Genomic DNA, 17,847 nt, shown 5'->3' with positions numbered 1-17,847 from the left:
CAGTCATGAGACTGGGCTAAACTACCTTCCTCCCTCTGTGCCATATCCCAGAACGTGGGTGAAGCTGTTAAGTGTGTGTTTGGCCCTGCTGGTTTCAAGGGAAGCATTGTTAGGGTGCCCCTAGCCTGCTCAGCAATCCAGACCTCCACGTCTACCTTCCTAAGATCCATGATTCAGCATGGCCATTTATTAGTGTGCATGCTATGATGTGCCAGCCACTGTGTCCAATATGAGATTGAATAGTCCAGTAGCATCCTCAAACTAACACATAATATACTGTTCCACTAGTACCGCCCTTTATACATTTCTTGCAACCATCTTAAGTGTGTGAGTGCAAGCATGTCACTGGGATCAAGTGAGCACCCTCTGAGTATTTAAAATATATTTGGATGCATGCATGTTGATTTATTTCAACAAATTAATACATGAAACAGTTAAGTATACTGTATCGAGGGCAACCTGTTTCCTGGTTGAGTCTTGTTGTTGTCACGTCCCTGGGGGAGGATGAATGGACTCTGCATCTTAGCTCGTGGACTCTGACTGTGATGCCGACTGCCGAGGTTCCCGTGGCTCTGGCTGCCTGAATGCGCTGTTTGGATGAATCACGGTGGAATTTATCTCCAGTGAATCGGGGGATTCTGCTAGCGTACATGTTGCACAGCACCCAAGCTGGGGTTTGCATGCAACAATATCTGTATGACTGCTGTAATACAGTCGTCATTTGCCCTTTTCAGGTGGGAACAAAATGCTCACACCTGTAGTTCTACCAGCTCCGATAACAATGGCTTCATTCTTTAAAAGCAAACCCTCTTCATGCATAATTTCAAAAGATTGATGCGTTATGAATTCAGTGAACAAACCAGCATTGCCTTCCCCCCAGGCTTTATGTCGCTCAGATATTTGACACTCATATGTATCATATGTTAACAAAAATAATAGTCGGCATTGAAAAAACAACACGGGAGGTAGGCTACTTCTGCACTTCAATCAGCTGCGCCCCTGGTGCATGCTTGCCGACGCTCCCATTGTCGCAGTCAAACCCAGAATGGGCGCACGCGCGGACCTTCGGTTCCATTCATTTCTACCATCTTTGGGGCAAGGTGGTGAAGAATAACTCACTATTTAGCAGGAAGGTAGTGTTCGCCGTGCTTGCCTATTCAAATCACAAGGTCACTATTTGGCAAAAAAGAAGGGGAGGGGAGGGGCTCAGCCGTGGAATTTGGGTTGCCTGCAAACGGAGGCTGTTGAGCGGGAGACGAAATAAACTAGCAACATATCTTAACAATTCAGCTGGTAAGCGTCTCAAAACTTAACATTGGCGCGATGGTAACAAGCAGTCATTGACAAGCCAGCAGGTTTGTTTATGTGTGAGTGGGTTAGGTGGGAAAGGAGCTTGTTCTGTTTTTGTGTGAAATGTGTTTTATGTGAGACAGAGTACAGTCCTTCCTTCCTTTGTTCGACTGCGCCGTTTTGCTGGTCTGTGTGCTGCGGGTTTGTAAATATAGTGGTGCAACATGGCTGACATTGACGCTGCCGCCAGTAGCTAGCTAGCAAGCTAGTTAGCCAGTAAGCCAGTTTGCGGTCTCGTATATGGCTGTCCAGCTAAGGAGCTAGTCAGTGCTGGAAGATGTTGCACGCCTGGCTGTAATTTTGCATTGAGCATATACATTCTTTTGTCTTTTTTCAAGACTGTTGCATGAAAATACTTGGATTGCATGTGTAATATTTTAAGGTCACTCTAATACGGGTCTCTTTGGTGTAACAGAATACTGAATTACCATTGTAGGTAACATTTACTCGCTGGCTATGAAAATATCTTCAGGTTACCTGTACCTAGATTTATTCAGTAACGGTGTGGAGAAAATGGTCATGTTTAGCTAGCGACATAAGGTCATGCCAAATATGATTTTTTACGAATTCACATAGTTTTCTGTTACTGAAATTTCATAACTAAAACTCTTGACATAAGTTACCTAGCTGGGTAGTAAGTACTTTAATCCATTGATGTATGCTCTCACAATGAGACATTGAAGAAGAGACGTTTCCTTCGCTGGGTAGGCTGTTGTTGGAGACGTTATGTAGCAACAGAACTCGGGTCAGATTGCAGGTACTGAAGAGGGAAGCTGATTTTAATGTGTTCAGCATTTCACATAATCATTGAATGTGTGGAAAGAATGGGGTGATGCCAGCATTCAGTTTTCCTGTTCAGTAGCCTAACGTTATTGTGAAAAATCGGTATTATTTAATCATTATACTCGTTACTATTGTTACTAGCCAACTATTCTTGAAGTAGACCACCGAAGACGATTTCTCTTGCTACTCTTCAGACACATACTTTCACAACTGGCCAATTTATAGCATCGTTAATTGAGAGGGAGGGCCTTTTTTGCTGTGGTATTGGTGCGGTGTAGTGTTGAGGTATTAGCCACTAAGGAGTCAGGTTAATTAGGCGTACTATCTCCTGTAGGTTAGAAATCACTGCAGGTTGCTGTTAAAGTCGGTTGATGCACCTTTTCCCTGCGAAGGTGTAACGAGGGCTATGCAAATATCTCCCCGCCCACAAACAAGAGCTTGCTAGTAGCTTTATTTGGGAAAACCACATTAAGCATAATTCTGTCATATAGGTGCCATATGTTCAAGCAAATGTTTTTTAATGCGTTTGTCTGCATGGTAATCAAGAGTTTTTCTTTTCTTTTTTTTAAACCATGTATCCTGGCTACAAAAAATGTGCATTTTCCTCACAAGTGTTAATGTACCACAATTGCAAAGTTGTGGCCTTCATTGTAACTCCATTTGCTTATAAATTGGCAATTTATAAGGCAGATACGGTGTCCTCCCCATTTCCCCATCTGTTGAAGAATGTTGAAGGAGCAAAGAAAGCTTTTTGTTGTAAGGACATACTGTTCAGCTGTGCTGTAGCCAAGGCTATATATAATCCAACCATGGTCAGCTAGCACGAAGGGAAAGAACATTTAAATAGTATAGATAAAACTGGACTATGTGCTTATTAAATCTTGTTCTATTTAACAGTCATTAGGACTTTTCAGGTACACAGGATGGTTCCTTTGAACATTTCAATAAAAGAAAAGCCATTTCACCTTTTGTTTTTGGAAGTATAGGTAATGCTGTGCTGACGGGTGAACTGCTGCGTGCCTCCGTGGAGACCTGATGTAATTTCCTAGCATAATGGACTACTTAATTTCTTTTTGATTATATTGCTGCCTCAGTTCTTTCAGCCACAAATCTCTTTTAGGGCTTCCATCTCCTCTTATCCTTGTGTCGTTGTGAAGCGGCTTTGGCGATACAGCTCGCTTCTTCTCACAAAACGGCTAAAGCAAAATGGCAAATGTACAAAATGTCCCTTTGAAAAATTGCTCAGTAGTGAACTACAGAGCGGCTCTTCCGGGTAAGGCACTTGTGTATAGTGCAGATGTCCTATGGCTCAGATAGAAGCTGGACTGTGCCAGTCCTTGCTTTGGCCTGAGTCCCTGTATAATTACATATAGGATTACATTACTGGCTATCTCTTCACCCAGGGGAAGAGCGGTTGATTTTGCAAGGTAATCCCCACTCAGCAACACCTTGTCTAGTCAGTTGGTCACCGCGATACACAAGTACCGGTACATGAGCTACGCTAGCTTAGCTGGCAGAGTGGACATAACTGCTAGCCATCCCATTATGTGATGATATTCATCTCTTATAAAGGTGAACATCTTTCAGCCCTCTGAAACATGAATATCTTCAAAGCGGGGTTTTTTAAATATTGGTTTGTTACTAAATGGGATATTTTGTATGTTTTATAGCGAATGGCAACACCTGTATTGAATTACGCAGCAAGGTGAGCAGGTGCTTTGTGTGAGTCAGTTGCAGATACAGTTGCAGATATTTGATCATGTGGAAAATGTGTGTAGTGCACTGTTGTGAAATGAGAACCCCCAGTGAGCTGATTGCTCTGATCCAAGCAATATTTACAGTCTGGGAGGTGAGTCTTAGATGCAAGTGGAATTATAATGTGCATTTTTCTTAGCTTGGGTTTCCATTAGGAGAATTCAGGAAGCTTTGTTGTTGGTTATTACTGTTTATATAGTCTTGCTGAAATATTTAATATAGCCTATATTAAAATGTTTAATGCATGTCAAAATGTTCAGTTCTTGTTTTACCATCGACATAGCTTGGAGTTTTAATTAGCAAGCAGACTGTAGTTTCCTGATCAAACAGTGGGAGTCGCTAGTGAGCAATGAGGTGAGGGATTAGCTTGCCAAGTGCTGTCTCCAGCTACTTTCTGGGCATTTAGCGGATGTTCTTACCCACGGCGGCTAGCACTGATTCCTTTTTTCACATGCAGTCTGTTTATACAGCTGGATATACTGAAGCTGTTCCGAATAGCCTACATACTTTACTTAAGGGTACAATGGCAATGCCCTCTGCTGGGATTCGATTGCTCGGTCTTTGAGTGGCTGGCCCAGGTCCATACCCACCATATGCCCACCCTGCCGCTCCCTAAACCGCGCTTTCGATCGCACGGCGTATTTAAGTGCCGTTGCTCACGGAGCCCAGCGGCAGTGCCTGGAAGAGTTACGGGGCCCGGTTCCTGCACCATTGTGCTCCGCTGCTGCAGCCATTACGCACAGTCACAGTGAGGCGTGGGCCCCAGCAGGCATCCATTCAAGCCCGGCTTTCGGGTAGACCATTATACTCCCCACCGGTGTCTCTGCTGGGTCAACCATTATACTCCCCACCGGTGTCTCTGCTAGGTCAACCATTATACTCCCCACCGGTGTCTTTGCTGGGTCAACCATTATACTCCCCACCGGTGTCTCTGCTGGGTCAACCATTATACTCCCCACCGGTGTCTCTGCTGGGTCAACCATTATACTCCCCACCGGTGTCTCTGCTGGGTCAACCATTATACTCCCCACCGGTGTCTCTGCTGGGTCAACCATTATACTCCCCACCGGTGTCTCTGCTGGGTAGACCATTATACTCCCCACCGGTGTCTCTGCTGGGTCAACCATTATACTCCCCACCGGTGTCTTTGCTGGGTCAACCATTATACTCCCCACCGGTGTCTTTGCTGGGTCAACCATTATACTCCCCACCGGTGCCTCTGCTGGGTCAACCAATATACTCCCCACCGGTGCCTCTGCTGGGTCAACCAATATACTCCCCACCGGTGCCTCTGCTGGGTCAACCAATATACTCCCCACCGGTGTCTCTGCTGGGTAAACCATTATACTCCCCACTGGTGTCTCTGCTGGGTCAACCATTATACTCCCCACCGGTGTCTCTGCTGGGTAACCCATTATACTCTCCACCGGTGTCTCTGCTGGGTAACCCATTATACTCTCCACCGGTGTCTCTGCTGGGTAATCCATTATACTCCCCACCGGTGTCTCTGCTGGGCGTGTCTCTCACAGGGGCTGCAGTATTAATGCACTGCTCTTTGGTTGGGCCGCCTGGAAAATCCGGCATCTTACAAGTGCAGACAAGCACAGGATTTGACGGTGGCGTATATATTTAAAACCCCGGTCTGTTGTTTGCACAGATTAACTTTTCTGCTAGTGGAAACAGTTTACTTTAAAAAAAAAAAAAAAAAAAAAAAAAAAAATGAATGGCTCGGTCTTGGTTGCGTCGCCTGTGGGAAGAGTGAGTCATATTCAGGCTCCAGGATCACGATTAACATGGCAAACGGCATCTCGGATTGTAGGAGTCGCTTCTGTGTCCGCCCCCCCTCCTGCTTTATGTGCCCACCAATGTTTCTGTGTGAAAATTGCCTTGGGGTGGAGGGCGGGGGGTGCAGGGGGTTGGTGATTGAAAGTTATCCAAAGGATGTGGTGGCTCAGGGTGGGACAGAACAGTGTAACGATGGTAAACTTTTCCCAGTGTTGAAAATCATTGCAATGACTTGTTGTTGAGGTAGTCCCCTATTGCGAGTGAATGGTGTGCGTGCCCTGCGATAGAATGGAGGGAGATTGGGATAGGCTCCAGCGCCCCCCCGCGACCCTGACCAGGATACGTGGGTATAGATAATGGATGGATGGATTGTCCCCTATTTCGGCTAGGCCCAACGGATGGTTTTTGAGATCTGTAAGAACGAACGAGGGGACGTGTGGCGTGCTCAGTGAACGTGTCGCACTTGGCTTTTTTTTCTGTTCTTCAGCGCGAGTGTGGCGAGACTCTTGGTGTGATGAATGTCCGTGTGTTTCTCCCAGGACTCTGGAGTTTTCCGGCCCGGGCTCCCCCGAGGAGCGGGAACGTTTCCGCGGAGCGCCGCCACCCCTGCATGGTGGTGCCCGACTGCCCCCCCGCGCCCCCCCCCCGCCGACGCGTCCCCACCGGCCCGGGTAGCGGTGCAGCCTTTTCACCCTAGTCCGGCAGCGTGGCTGCTCACCTCATTCCTGATGAATGAAGACCCCATTCGGGAAGACTGCAGGCCAGAGGTCCAGAGCTGATGCAGGTACGACCTCGGCCCTGTCCCACAACCTCCCGCCCGCCCTCTGCCAAAAATTCCCCCCCCCCCCCACCCCGCTGAGCGCGAGCTCGCGTTTCGTTTCGGGCATTCACCAAATGTAGATTTCCAGCCATACGTCAGTTATTTTTGGGGTTAAAATTTCAGTACTTAAACCTCTTAGAAACATTACAATGTGGATTTGATTCATGTATCTGATTGTTCTGCTTTTAAAATGGTGCATGTTTTTGCTTTGTCTGTGCGATAATGTTTTGAATTATGCCTTGTGTACCATGGAACTATTGCCCATGACTGTAAGAATAGTTTCATTGGCCGTGAGAACCTCAGACAGAGGCACACTTAATTACTCTTCTGCACTATGTCTAAGATGTGTAATAATTTGGTTAAACATGTAGACTAATAGATGATTCGCATTCATCCAGTGGTATGATGGTGGCTTTGCTAGGAGTGCCAGAACAGAGCCCTAAAAGTGAATGTTTTTTTTATTTTTCTTCTTCTTCCCATGGGAGGTGATTCACAAATATCTGGATGTTTCATGCAAATATGCCTGTGGGAGCTTCAGGTTTACCTGCTCACAAACGAGCAGACTGAGAGACACACAGCGCAGGACTAATCATTTCACATTGAACAGGCCGACATGCGTCATTCTTCTATAATATACACAGTGAAAACAGCACCCCTTGTAGGAACACGAGCTCTTAAATCTTGACTCATTTCTCTGGTGGACCTGTAATTTATTCCAAGTGCTGTCATTTACTTACCTGCCCAGGGACTACGGGTGGAAATGAGCAAATTGCTATAACCCGGTACATTACATCTCTCCTTGTTTTATATGAGGTTGATGTTCTTTGTACTCTGTCCCTGTTAAAATAAACTAAATAAATAAATAAATAAATTACAGTCACTTCTGAAAATCGGCATTACTGCATTTGTGTTGTCGTTGCCGGGATATATGTGTCTTGATAAAGTTTTTTTAGATTGGCGTGTGGCAAGAACTGAACACCATCAGTGTGTCCTTTCATCTCATGTTCCAGAAATTTCTATAACACATTTTTTATTTTTTTTTGCAGAGAGAGAGTGGTGGAGCATTGTAAAAATGGTACATTTGCTTTTACAGAGGCTCTGGAAGGACAAGCTTCTTTCTGACAGGGTGTGGCCCTCTGTACATAGGGGTGCATTTTATTGGTATTGGTGTTCAAGGAGAGGATGACCTTATCTCTCATCCTTTGCCATTGTTTTTTAATGTTTTTTCCATCAGGGAACGGCTTGTTAATTTAGTGTTGAAATGACAGTACAGTGCAGAAAAAGTAATTGGGCGTGTTTACAACAGTAATTTCACTTTGAGCTTTTTCTGTCATATTCCAGATGCCGTACAAGCGGCCTTTTTCTTTCCAATATTTTCTTTCATATCGCAGCCTTTACTATGTGTTTATTCTGTTTGTGTCTGAAGACATTTGATGTGTGATTTTGAATTGTGCCATTTTTTTTCATTCAATACTGTAATCTCTTGTTCAAAACATTCATGACTGTCATTGATGGTTTCCTATTGACTGGAGGTATTCCTTTGCTCTTTCCATTCAGTTTAAACTTCATTAGTTATCCACTGCCTGCACAGTGGAGATTAGGGATGCAACAGTTTAGCTAAAAAAAAAAAAAAAAACTAAAAACATGAACCGTTCAGTTCACCACCCACGGTTCGGTTTGCATGTGTTCAGTTCAGTTTGGGCCACTCAGTTAAAGATTTTTCTTATTTTTCCAAAATAGGCAGTCGTAACTTTGTGCTTTTTTAAAAAAACCGGTCAAGTGAAAGTTACATTGGCCAATTCAATTTGATGTCATACAACACTGCAAATAAGGAATACAAAGATCAGTTCATTTGCACCGCTGTAATTTAAATAAAAACTCTAGCGATGCCATTTGCTCAGGCGAGACAACTGTGATTGCAGCTTATTCCTGAAACACCAGTCGGTCAGTCAGACGGTTTGTGAATGACAAGTGCGTGAGAAAAACCAGAGTTAGCGGATCCTCCGACATTATTTAAATGTGCTCTTTGGGGGCATTGTGGATTTAGTGTTCACATCGCTAGCGATTGCTTCGTCTGTGTGTCGTATGCTGACAGAAACAAATAGACGCAAATTAGATTGGCACTGGTAGTGGTACTTTTTCTCCCTGAACCAAAACGAACCGAAACAGTGACAGAGGCGCGGGTTTTGTGAACCCTGGCACCCCTAATGGTGGATGTAGGTTTTCACCCCGTACTAGATGCGTATTATAACAGTTTTTTTTTTCTTTCCTATTTTAGGGCACGCAGGTGTTTCTGCAAGTATGATGAAAAAGAAAAACTCCCACAAGTAAGTTTTGTTCAAGCAAGATTTTAATTTTTTTTTTCACATTTTTACACCTGCAGATCTGTCTGACAGACGCGCGTAGACATTTTCAGGAAGTGACACGTTTCCTCCAACGGAGACGGCGAGCGTTTCGTTCTCAGCGCGTTCTCAAGTAGGATCCAGACGAATCGTTCACAAGGCATCTCGTTAACGGACCGCGGCTTTCGTTTGCGTTTGGACTGCCTCCTGTTGTGATTGAAGGCTGCATGTAGTACTTTATTCCTACAACATAATCTGAGGCTTGGTCACATGACTCTTTTTCCCTCGTGATGCCATTGGCTGGTTGGAGGGCTGCTGGCTGAAGGGGTATTTATTTATCATTCATGTGGGTCTGTGATTGCTGAACGGTTTCACACACACGTGTCAAACACCAGGTGCTGTGCCTCTGTATCTTTGCCTTCCGTTTATCTTTACATTCTTTAATCTGTCAACACCTCCATTAAATGCATGTCTGGTGGGACTGCGTTTAAATCGGTGTGTGTGTGTGTGTGTGTGTACATGAGATCATAAAAGGAATATCGGTCATCTCTTATTAAGACCACATATTGCCTGCCAGTATTCAGACAGGGTTGATGTACATGGTGCGGATTTGACTGGTCAGGTCTGGCAGGGATCTTGCAGTGCTCCAGAGCAGCAGTACGAGGGTGGAGCTCTTATTGGAGGATCTGAGCGAGAAGGTCCCCCACAGCCCTGCTCTCTACCGCGTGCAGTAAATCCAACGGGACGGATTCGCCCTTAACACCAGAGCGGAGGGAAATAAACGTTGGCGGCAAGCGTGCCACTGCCGTTAAAACTGGGAGAGCGCTTTGTGCGGAGACTGATGCTAATCTGCACTGCGACAGGAAAAGGCTAACAGAGTTGCTGTGTGGCTGCGAGTGGCTGTTGTCTGAATGGTATCAACACGCATTTTTTTTTTTTGATTTCAATGCAGCAATCCGGGAGATTTAGTGAACTGGCCGAGGCGTTTGACATTAAATATGTATTTTAACGGCGTAGAAAGTCGTAAAAATACTCCCTCAAAGGAAAAACAAACGAATAGACGTTTTCATGGGCCAGGTGGAAATTCATGAACATTGATGAGCACAGCCAGGGATCTGGCTAATCTTATTCACAGTCCTTCTGCAGTCTTTTGAATGTTTCAAAGGGCTTTGCAGTCGGAACACATTTTTAAATGTTCTGTTGTAAAGGATCGTCAAAGCAACTGGCAGAGGTTCCCACGGTTCCAGGAAATGTACATTCCGGAAATCCCCGGAAAGTGGTCAACTCCCCCACTGTAGTTAAAGAAGTCATGGAAAATCTCACTGAATGTTCATGCTTCAGAGCAAGCTATTTTAAAGCTCCTCTTTCTCGCTAACTCGCGTGCTTAATGTCTAACTTCCAGTGTCAGTGTGCTGATATTACTAAGGAATGGGCTCGTTCTTTGAGTGGGTTGTAGAGTTCTGTGGAAGACACTGTGCCGATGGTGCTTGGCTACACTCGACCACTCACAATCAACACTGTAGGGACAAACTGTCCTGAAAGGAACAAACCGGGGACAGACAGGTGCTGTGTCTGACTCATTGCGTTCTCCTGCTTTCTGTCAAACTGGGCAGCTACACCGTCAAGCACGGTTTGCTTCCACTGTGAAACTCAGCGAGGAGGCCCGTATTTGCATTTCTCCATTTTCGGGTTCTTTTACAGCAGCGTTTGAAGTGAAGGAGCACGCCTTTTCAGATGAGATCTTGAATTGATATGGCGAGAAACACAAAAGCCATCAACCTTTTGATGTTACAAAGGTTTTTTTTGTCTCTTTAAAGAAAGGCCAAATTCACCTTTCTCCCATTTGTTTTCTCAGCAGTATGGCTTTGTATACAACGCTGTTGTTGAAGCTTAATTTTTGAATCCGTCGAGAGCAGTGTGTGGTAACAATTCAGTCATACCTGATATGGCTGAAAATGCAGTAGATTGGACTACACAAGGATGTCTGTGTGGGTGCTGGTTTTTGTGTGGGCCGTGAGAACTAAACTGTTCATGGCTATGGCTATGGCTAACTGATGCTTTAAGAGAGCTGTACCATATCTGACCTGCGATCTGTAGTTAATCCAACGACCTTTGTTATGCCCTTACTCTACGTCGCTTTGGATCCAGTGGTTTATTTCTAACGGTTTTTTGCGTTTTTTTTTTTACAGTCCCGCTTCTTTTTCCCGCCTCTTTTTCCCGGCAGGAAGCAGCGGAGCAGCGTGGGTCCGGGGAAGCCGGTGGCGCAGCCGCGGCGGAACATGGTGGGCTGCCGGATCCAGCACAACTGGAAGGAGGGGGGCGGGCAGGCCACGCAGTGGAAGGGCACAGTGCTGGACCAGGTGCCCGTCAACCCCTCCCTCTACCTGATCAAGTACGACGGCTTCGACTGCGTCTACGGCCTGGAGCTGCACAAGGACGAGCGCGTGCAGAACCTGGAGGTGCTGCCGGATCGAATCGGTGAGGGTCCGGGTCCGGGTCCAGGTCCAGGTCCGGGCGCGCTGTCTGAGTGCCAAGCTTCGAGCTCTGGGCTTCTGAAGCTTTGAGTACAGCCGTAATAAAGCGGCTTCTGATCTGAACAATGGCGTAATCAACCTAATGATCTGTTCATGTTATAATTTTTTTTAAATTATTGGAAGTGTGTGTGTGGGGGACAGGAGGTGGGTTGAGAAATTGTTTTTGAATTAAGAAAAGTCCTGGGGACTGGCATTTTGTGACAGTTATGATGGCTAAAGTATTTCTGTTGATCATGATTTTCACGACATTAACAGGGAGCACAATCCTTCCCTCTGTGGTTACTTTCCTTTTTGTTCATTCCTGTGACAGATTATTTGCATTAGGTGCCAAGGCTTAGAAATTAATTTGTAATACTTACTGGCGATATAGTGCACGAGGAGCAGGTGTTCTTTTTTTCGTGCCGTGGCCGACCGCTCAGCCAATGGGCTCGTCCGTTGCTGAAGTGCTTCCTGTTCTTGTGCAGCCTCCTCGCGGATCAGCGACGCCCACCTGGCGGACACCATGATCGGGAAGGCGGTGGAGCACATGTTCGAGACGGAGGACGGGTCCAAGGACGAGTGGCGGGGCATGGTGCTGGCGCGGGCTCCCATCATGAACACCTGGTTTTACATCACCTACGAGAAGGACCCCGTTTTATACATGTACCAGCTCCTAGACGACTACAAAGAGGGAGACCTGCGGATAATGCCTGATTCAAGTAAGTGCCCCCTTAACGGTACTGCTGGCTCAGCATTATTATTCAGTGCATATTTATAGAGTCGTGCCGCTTAACCTAGACGATTGCTGGCTTTTAAATGAAATATTTTTGACATTTGATCTAACACCAGAAAAATATTTATGCACTGCTGACATGTACACAGCGATTTAGTATCACCAGGAGAAAATACTGAGCATGCTAGCAGATTTACTCTCTAAAACCAAATTCTTTTATTACTTGAAATTTCTATTATTTTTTCTTTCTTTTTATTTCACACTTACTTGTTTTGTGGCTCGCCAATGGTCAATCAGTGTGTGTAAGGGACAATGAACAGGTTGGACGTGTTGAGTTCTGTAGATTTTTGGATTTTCGTCAGATTTTTGAAGTTGCGCATGTCGTGTTGCTCAGTGGCACTTTTGTAAGCGTTAAATACAACACGTCTTTCTGAACCGCCCTTTGCCCTTCAGTTTCACATCCCTGGGAGTTAGGTTAGATTAGATCAAGGTTAGAAGTGAAAGCAGTGAACAATGATGATGCTAGCTCCTAACATGCTAACGACATATTTGTTACAATGCACAAACGACTGTCACCGCAGGGTGAGAAATTAGCCGCACTTCCCCCTGCAGTTTGATTTTGAGCTGCTGTGTTTGCCGCGCAGACACGAGGCTGGCATTCTTCTGTGAGTGACTTTGGGATAGTCCTTAAAAAGTGGCTGAAGGACAAGCTAGCGCTCCTGTGAAAGATCGATAATCCCCTACTGAGGGTGTCGATATAACTTTCCAAAAAAAGGCAAAATGGGGGGTGCAGCGATATTCGTGACCCTGGTGCGAGGACGCTGAAAAACAAGCGCTTTACACGATGTTGCATCAGGTGCGCTGCGGAGGACCGCCGTCAGCAAGCAGCTGGATCGTCTGGTTAAAAAAACGAAGTGATTAACTGTAATCCACTGCCAGCAGTATAGTCTTAAATCCCACACAGACACCAGCCGAATGACCGTGCTGTTGCCGATGTGCGGTGCCTTCGGAAAGTATTCAGGCCCCAACATTTTGTTACGTTACAGCCTTATTCTAAAACTGATTCATGAAAACTGATTCATTTTTATTGTCATGTGATATTTCAGTTTTTTTAAATTTTGAATAAATTTGCAAAAAAATTCTAAAAACCTGTTTTCACCCTTTGTCGTTATGGGGTATTGTATATAGATGATTGATGAATTTAATTGAATGTGATCCATTTTGTAACGTAACAAAATGTGGAAAAAGTGAAGGGGTCTGAATACTTTCGGAAGGCTCTGTACTTTGAGAGGTAATTATTGTCCCCCCCCCCCGTCGTAGATGACTCCCCCCCCGCGGAGAGAGAGCCGGGGGAGGTGGTGGACAGCCTGGTGGGCAAGCAGGTGGAGTACGCCAAAGAAGACGGCACCAAAAGGACTGGCATGGTCATCCATCAGGTGGAGGCCAAGCCGTCGGTGTACTTCATCAAGTTCGACGACGACTTCCACATTTACGTCTACGACCTGGTCAAAACGTCCTAGGCCTTTCACCGGGAGAGGAGAGCGCCGTCGGGAGGCGAATCCTACAGACTTTGCCAAATCGTTTTTTGGACATTCTTGCCCCCCTCCCCCCCACCCCACGCGACAGCTTGAAACAAGATGGACGATATCTTCACGGGCTATCGAGGAAGCCTGTCCCCCCCCTCCCTTCCCCCTATGAAAAGGGATCTTGTTTATTTCCAGTTGAAGAGAGAGCTCTGCACAGCTTTAAAATATTGACCAGCTGTGTTTTCTGTTTCAGAGACCAAGTCTGGAAAAAAATCGATATATCGTTTTTGTTGCCATGAAAAGAAAGGGTTTCTATCTTTCTATGATATGTTTACTTAAATAGCGTATGGGGCATAGACACATATATCCTTAAAATACTTAAGAGAGTTTAACGCTTTAGTGCAGTTCTAAAAAAGAAAAGGTATTCAAACACTTCTAAAGTTTTTTTTTTTTTTGGAAATCTTAATATCCTTTTGATCTGTACTACTTCTACACACTCTAAAAGTGATCAACAGTACAGTGTAAAACATCTAGCTTTGATGACTCCAGATTTGTAAAAGGACTTAATCCTGTGGCAAATTTAAAAAACAACTAAAATATTGTCTTTATTGTTTCAAATTTTACAATGACATGTATAGATTTGTAGTCTTCTTTAATCTGAGTTGGAATTAAATATTGTGGCACATAACTAAATTTTTTTTCTCGGAGAAACGTTTTATTCCAGAATGCATTTTTCATGTCTTTATCCTCTCATCTAAGTATTGTTTTTCAAATTATCTTTACCACACTGTAGTTCCTAACAGAGGTAAAGCTGTTCACCCTTTCTCAAAATGCACTGCTCGCTTTTAGTCACAAAGTGACAAAGTAACATTGAATAGCTTAACGAGTGAAATGAACAGTATTTGAAATTACATTAAAATAGCAACAAATGGTTTTTCTGTATTTTCCAACGTGAGTATGCAACAGGGCAAATTGTCGTTATTTTTAAGGCCGTACCTAACAACAGTTTGGAATCTTTGTCCCCACTACAGCTGCTTTTAATTTTGCCTAATTCAGTTTAAGCCTTAAGGCACACGCCTCCTTAAAACTATGAATGACATCGGAACAGCAGAACAGATCATCGACGCATTCCCTTCACACAAAAAAACCCACTGTCCAGAATGGGTAACCAAAAAGGCCTCTATGGACGTTTCCAGTGCCGTTCACCGAGAACCCTAAACGCTGAGAACCCACAGCCATAAGTCCTGTTCATCCTGATAGTGGACAGTGTTTCTGTGAGCCTCTGAAGGTTCATATTTTGTATTTGTACACAAATAGCAGTGAAAGCAAAATAATAGCCCCCGTTTTGGAGAACAGGTCCTCTTTCAGTCTGACGTCAGTGTGCATTGTCATTAGTTTTTGCTTAAAAAAAGTTCAGTGATGAACTCAGTGGGGTAGGCTATATTCATAAAGCAGCTGGTACCTGGCAGCCTAAAGCTGTTTTTTGCCATCGCCTTATTAACCTTAATGTCTGTGTTAGCATGTATGTGATGGACACCATCGTTATGGAAACAGCACTGATACAGTAGTAGTTGCTAGGCTGTCGAAAATCAGTATGTAAATGATGTAATATCTATGCGAGCACTAACGAGGATGTCCAGCTAACAGCCAGAGGGAGACTGGTCCTTCATGTGAAGCACGGCAGGTGCTCTGTGAAGCATCGGTGAGCTCTGATAGCCACGCTGTGCGCTGGACTACAGAGGCAGCGCAGCCTGCTCTCCTGACAGTGCCCACGCGATACATATCCATTCTCCACCTCGGTCACCGCTGCGCTCGCGTTCTCGTCATCGCAAATGACCGGTCTTGACAATCTGCGGTTTCCGTGACGTTACGCGGTTTTTCGGACGCCGCGGACAATCGGCCCCCTCTAGCTGCTGAAAGCCCGAGACGGGACTGGCGTGAGATTTTAGCGGTAGAGCTACGGAGGTGTCCTTTCGTGCACACTAAATCGTCCAGTGCTAATTCAGCTCTACCCCGGTTCATATTGAGACCGTATGTACCATGTAAAGAGTTGATTTAACACTGAGCATTTTGCTGTGTGGATATTTGAGATTGCTTGCTGGAAAGGGGCTTTTTTATGTCAATACCAAAGCAGCCGGATAGCATTCGGCTTACACTTTCATGCATTTATAAATGAAACAGTTTCAGCGGCGTTTAGCATTGCCATGAACGTTATGGATCTACCCCATTGTGTTCAGAGAGAACTGAAAAAGAAAATGGTACAATTTGCAATTTGTGCAAAATGTATTTAAAAAAATATTTCAACACTGCTTAGACTGATTTCATAATCAAAAGGACATTACACATTCAGACTGAATGGAGGCCTTCCTGTTCTTTAACAAGGATGGATATTCAAGTGGCCAAAAAAATGAATAGTATTGGCAGCTGACAATGTAGTATTGTTAATAATGTTTATATTGTTTATATTGTTACTGTGTATTGCCAGTGCTTTTTTTTCCTATTCTCTCCATAAAGCTGACCTCCCCCCATTACGCTGCTGATGATGCTTGCTTTGTGTGCGAAAAGAACAGGAACCTGTTCAGAAATACAGCTTAACTCACTCCTGTGTGCAAAAAAAAAAAAAGAAAAGAAAAAAAACTTGCTGTTTATTGCTTTCTTATACTTACAGGACAGTCATTCGCTTGGGGTTCAAGTTTCAGAGCGACATGCACCTCTTGTTACCCCGGTAACTAAATGCAAGGCCCTCGTTACAGGGTTCCATTTTATTCCAAACTGCCAAAGGGGCTTGTGTGGGTGCAAGGCCTAGTCCGGCATGTGTGAGATTTACTGTCCTTTTCACATTTACCTACTGTAGTATTGTACCGTGTTTGATGTCAGTTCCGCATTGAACGTTATTTAGAGAACAGACCATTCTTTTTTGCATGCGTAGAAAAGTTTGTTACTTAGTGTGAACTGCATGTCTGATTCTTCTTTTTTATTTTTTATTAAAAAAAAGGTAATTTATGTTACTTACATATGCTATTTGTAAGTTTTGTTTTCGGTTAGGCCTAGATTCAAACCAACTGCAATGCACTTTGTCGATAAAGTTTGAGTACCCATGCCTATAAGTTTTTTTTTTGTTTGTCATCTCCTACATGTTTTTTTTTTTTTTTGGGTCTTTTTCACTTATCCCAGAACTCGTTGCAGTATTTTCTGTAAATATTGAAGGGGAGAGCTGTCGAGTAATTTGATACTTAGACAAAGTGCTTTGCGGCTTGATTTAATAGGGTCCTTATTTTTAAACTTTTGATCTGAGAGGATCAAATGCACTGGTATTGCAAAGAGTGCCAATGAACTGGAAAGTTACCAGTGTTGTACAGCATTTGAGGGATCATATCATTTCCAAAAGAATATAAATTCCTCTAAAACAGGCAGATAATTTCAATGTATCCTTATGAGTGCCATAAAGTATATACACAAGGATAAATGGCCTTTTGTGGCAGGGGAAAGGTGTGCTTGTGTGAATGTGTATTTCCGTATGTGTGAGTGTGTGTATTTCTGCGTGTGTGTGTGTGTGTGTTTCCGTATGTGTGTCTGTGTGCGTGTGTTGTAAAAAATAAAAAAAATATTGTGTACATTTTAAGTTAAACACACTTCTTTTTTCAGAGGTATATAGTGAACAAAGTGAAGAGACTACACTATGGTCCCTTTGAGATGCTGTCACTTTCTAATTTTATTTTGTGTAATACAGTGCAATTTTCTGGCGAAGGGTACATGTGGAGTTTAAAGGTCTTCATGGTTTTTGCGTCTAGGTAAATGGCTTATATTGGACAGCTTGTTCATTTTGTTTTTGGAACAATGTAGATAGTTCGTTATTTGCATTTAGTAAAGTATCAACACTTTAAAACATGTTACTTAATTCTGTAAGTAATTTTTATAATTATGTAAGTCTATCATAACATTTAAAAATAAAAAATTAATGTGAAATTCCGTGTTGATGGCTTTCTTTTGATCCCCGCAGTGATTCATATAAAATGTGTGATTTAAGGGGTTTTCGTACAAGTAATGAGGGCGACACAAACTCAAATATCGAGAATGCGAACAGATGCACTCATGTGCCACGTGCCACGTGCCACTTTGTGTTGAAGCCAAGCAGTGACGGCGCTGGCTACACATACAGTTAAATTCCTTTTTACATTCCTACACGGATCACCCGTTATGGATGTAAATACCCTCAAATTAAAGCTGACAGTCTGTGCTT

At 44.0% G+C, this 17,847-nt stretch overlaps 1 protein-coding gene across 4 annotated transcripts; it reads left to right on the top strand.

Annotated features, from left to right (window-relative positions):
- The first annotated feature begins 1,111 nt into the window (after positions 1-1,111).
- spinb (spindlin b) lies at positions 1,112-17,573 on the top strand. 4 transcript variants are annotated; one of them, XM_035435806.1, is made up of 6 exons: positions 1,112-1,133; positions 6,213-6,457; positions 8,772-8,820; positions 11,060-11,313; positions 11,834-12,067; positions 13,402-17,573. In XM_035435806.1, exons 2-6 carry the CDS (start codon positions 6,406-6,408, stop codon positions 13,599-13,601), a joined length of 789 nt encoding a protein of 262 aa, XP_035291697.1. In that variant the 5' UTR covers positions 1,112-1,133; positions 6,213-6,405; the 3' UTR covers positions 13,602-17,573. The 4 variants fall into 4 exon arrangements, with proteins under 4 accessions (XP_035291697.1, XP_035291694.1, XP_035291698.1 ...); XM_035435803.1 differs by lacking the exon at positions 1,112-1,133 and adding an exon at positions 1,158-1,293; XM_035435805.1 differs by lacking the exon at positions 1,112-1,133 and adding an exon at positions 1,220-1,355.
- The last annotated feature ends 274 nt before the right edge of the window (positions 17,574-17,847 follow it).

This window comes from Anguilla anguilla, chromosome 10 (genome assembly GCF_013347855.1).
Source record: "Anguilla anguilla isolate fAngAng1 chromosome 10, fAngAng1.pri, whole genome shotgun sequence".
Lineage (NCBI taxonomy): Eukaryota > Metazoa > Chordata > Actinopteri > Anguilliformes > Anguillidae > Anguilla > Anguilla anguilla.
Note: the sequence above shows the minus strand (reverse complement) of the source record. Positions and strands in the feature narration are given on the sequence as shown.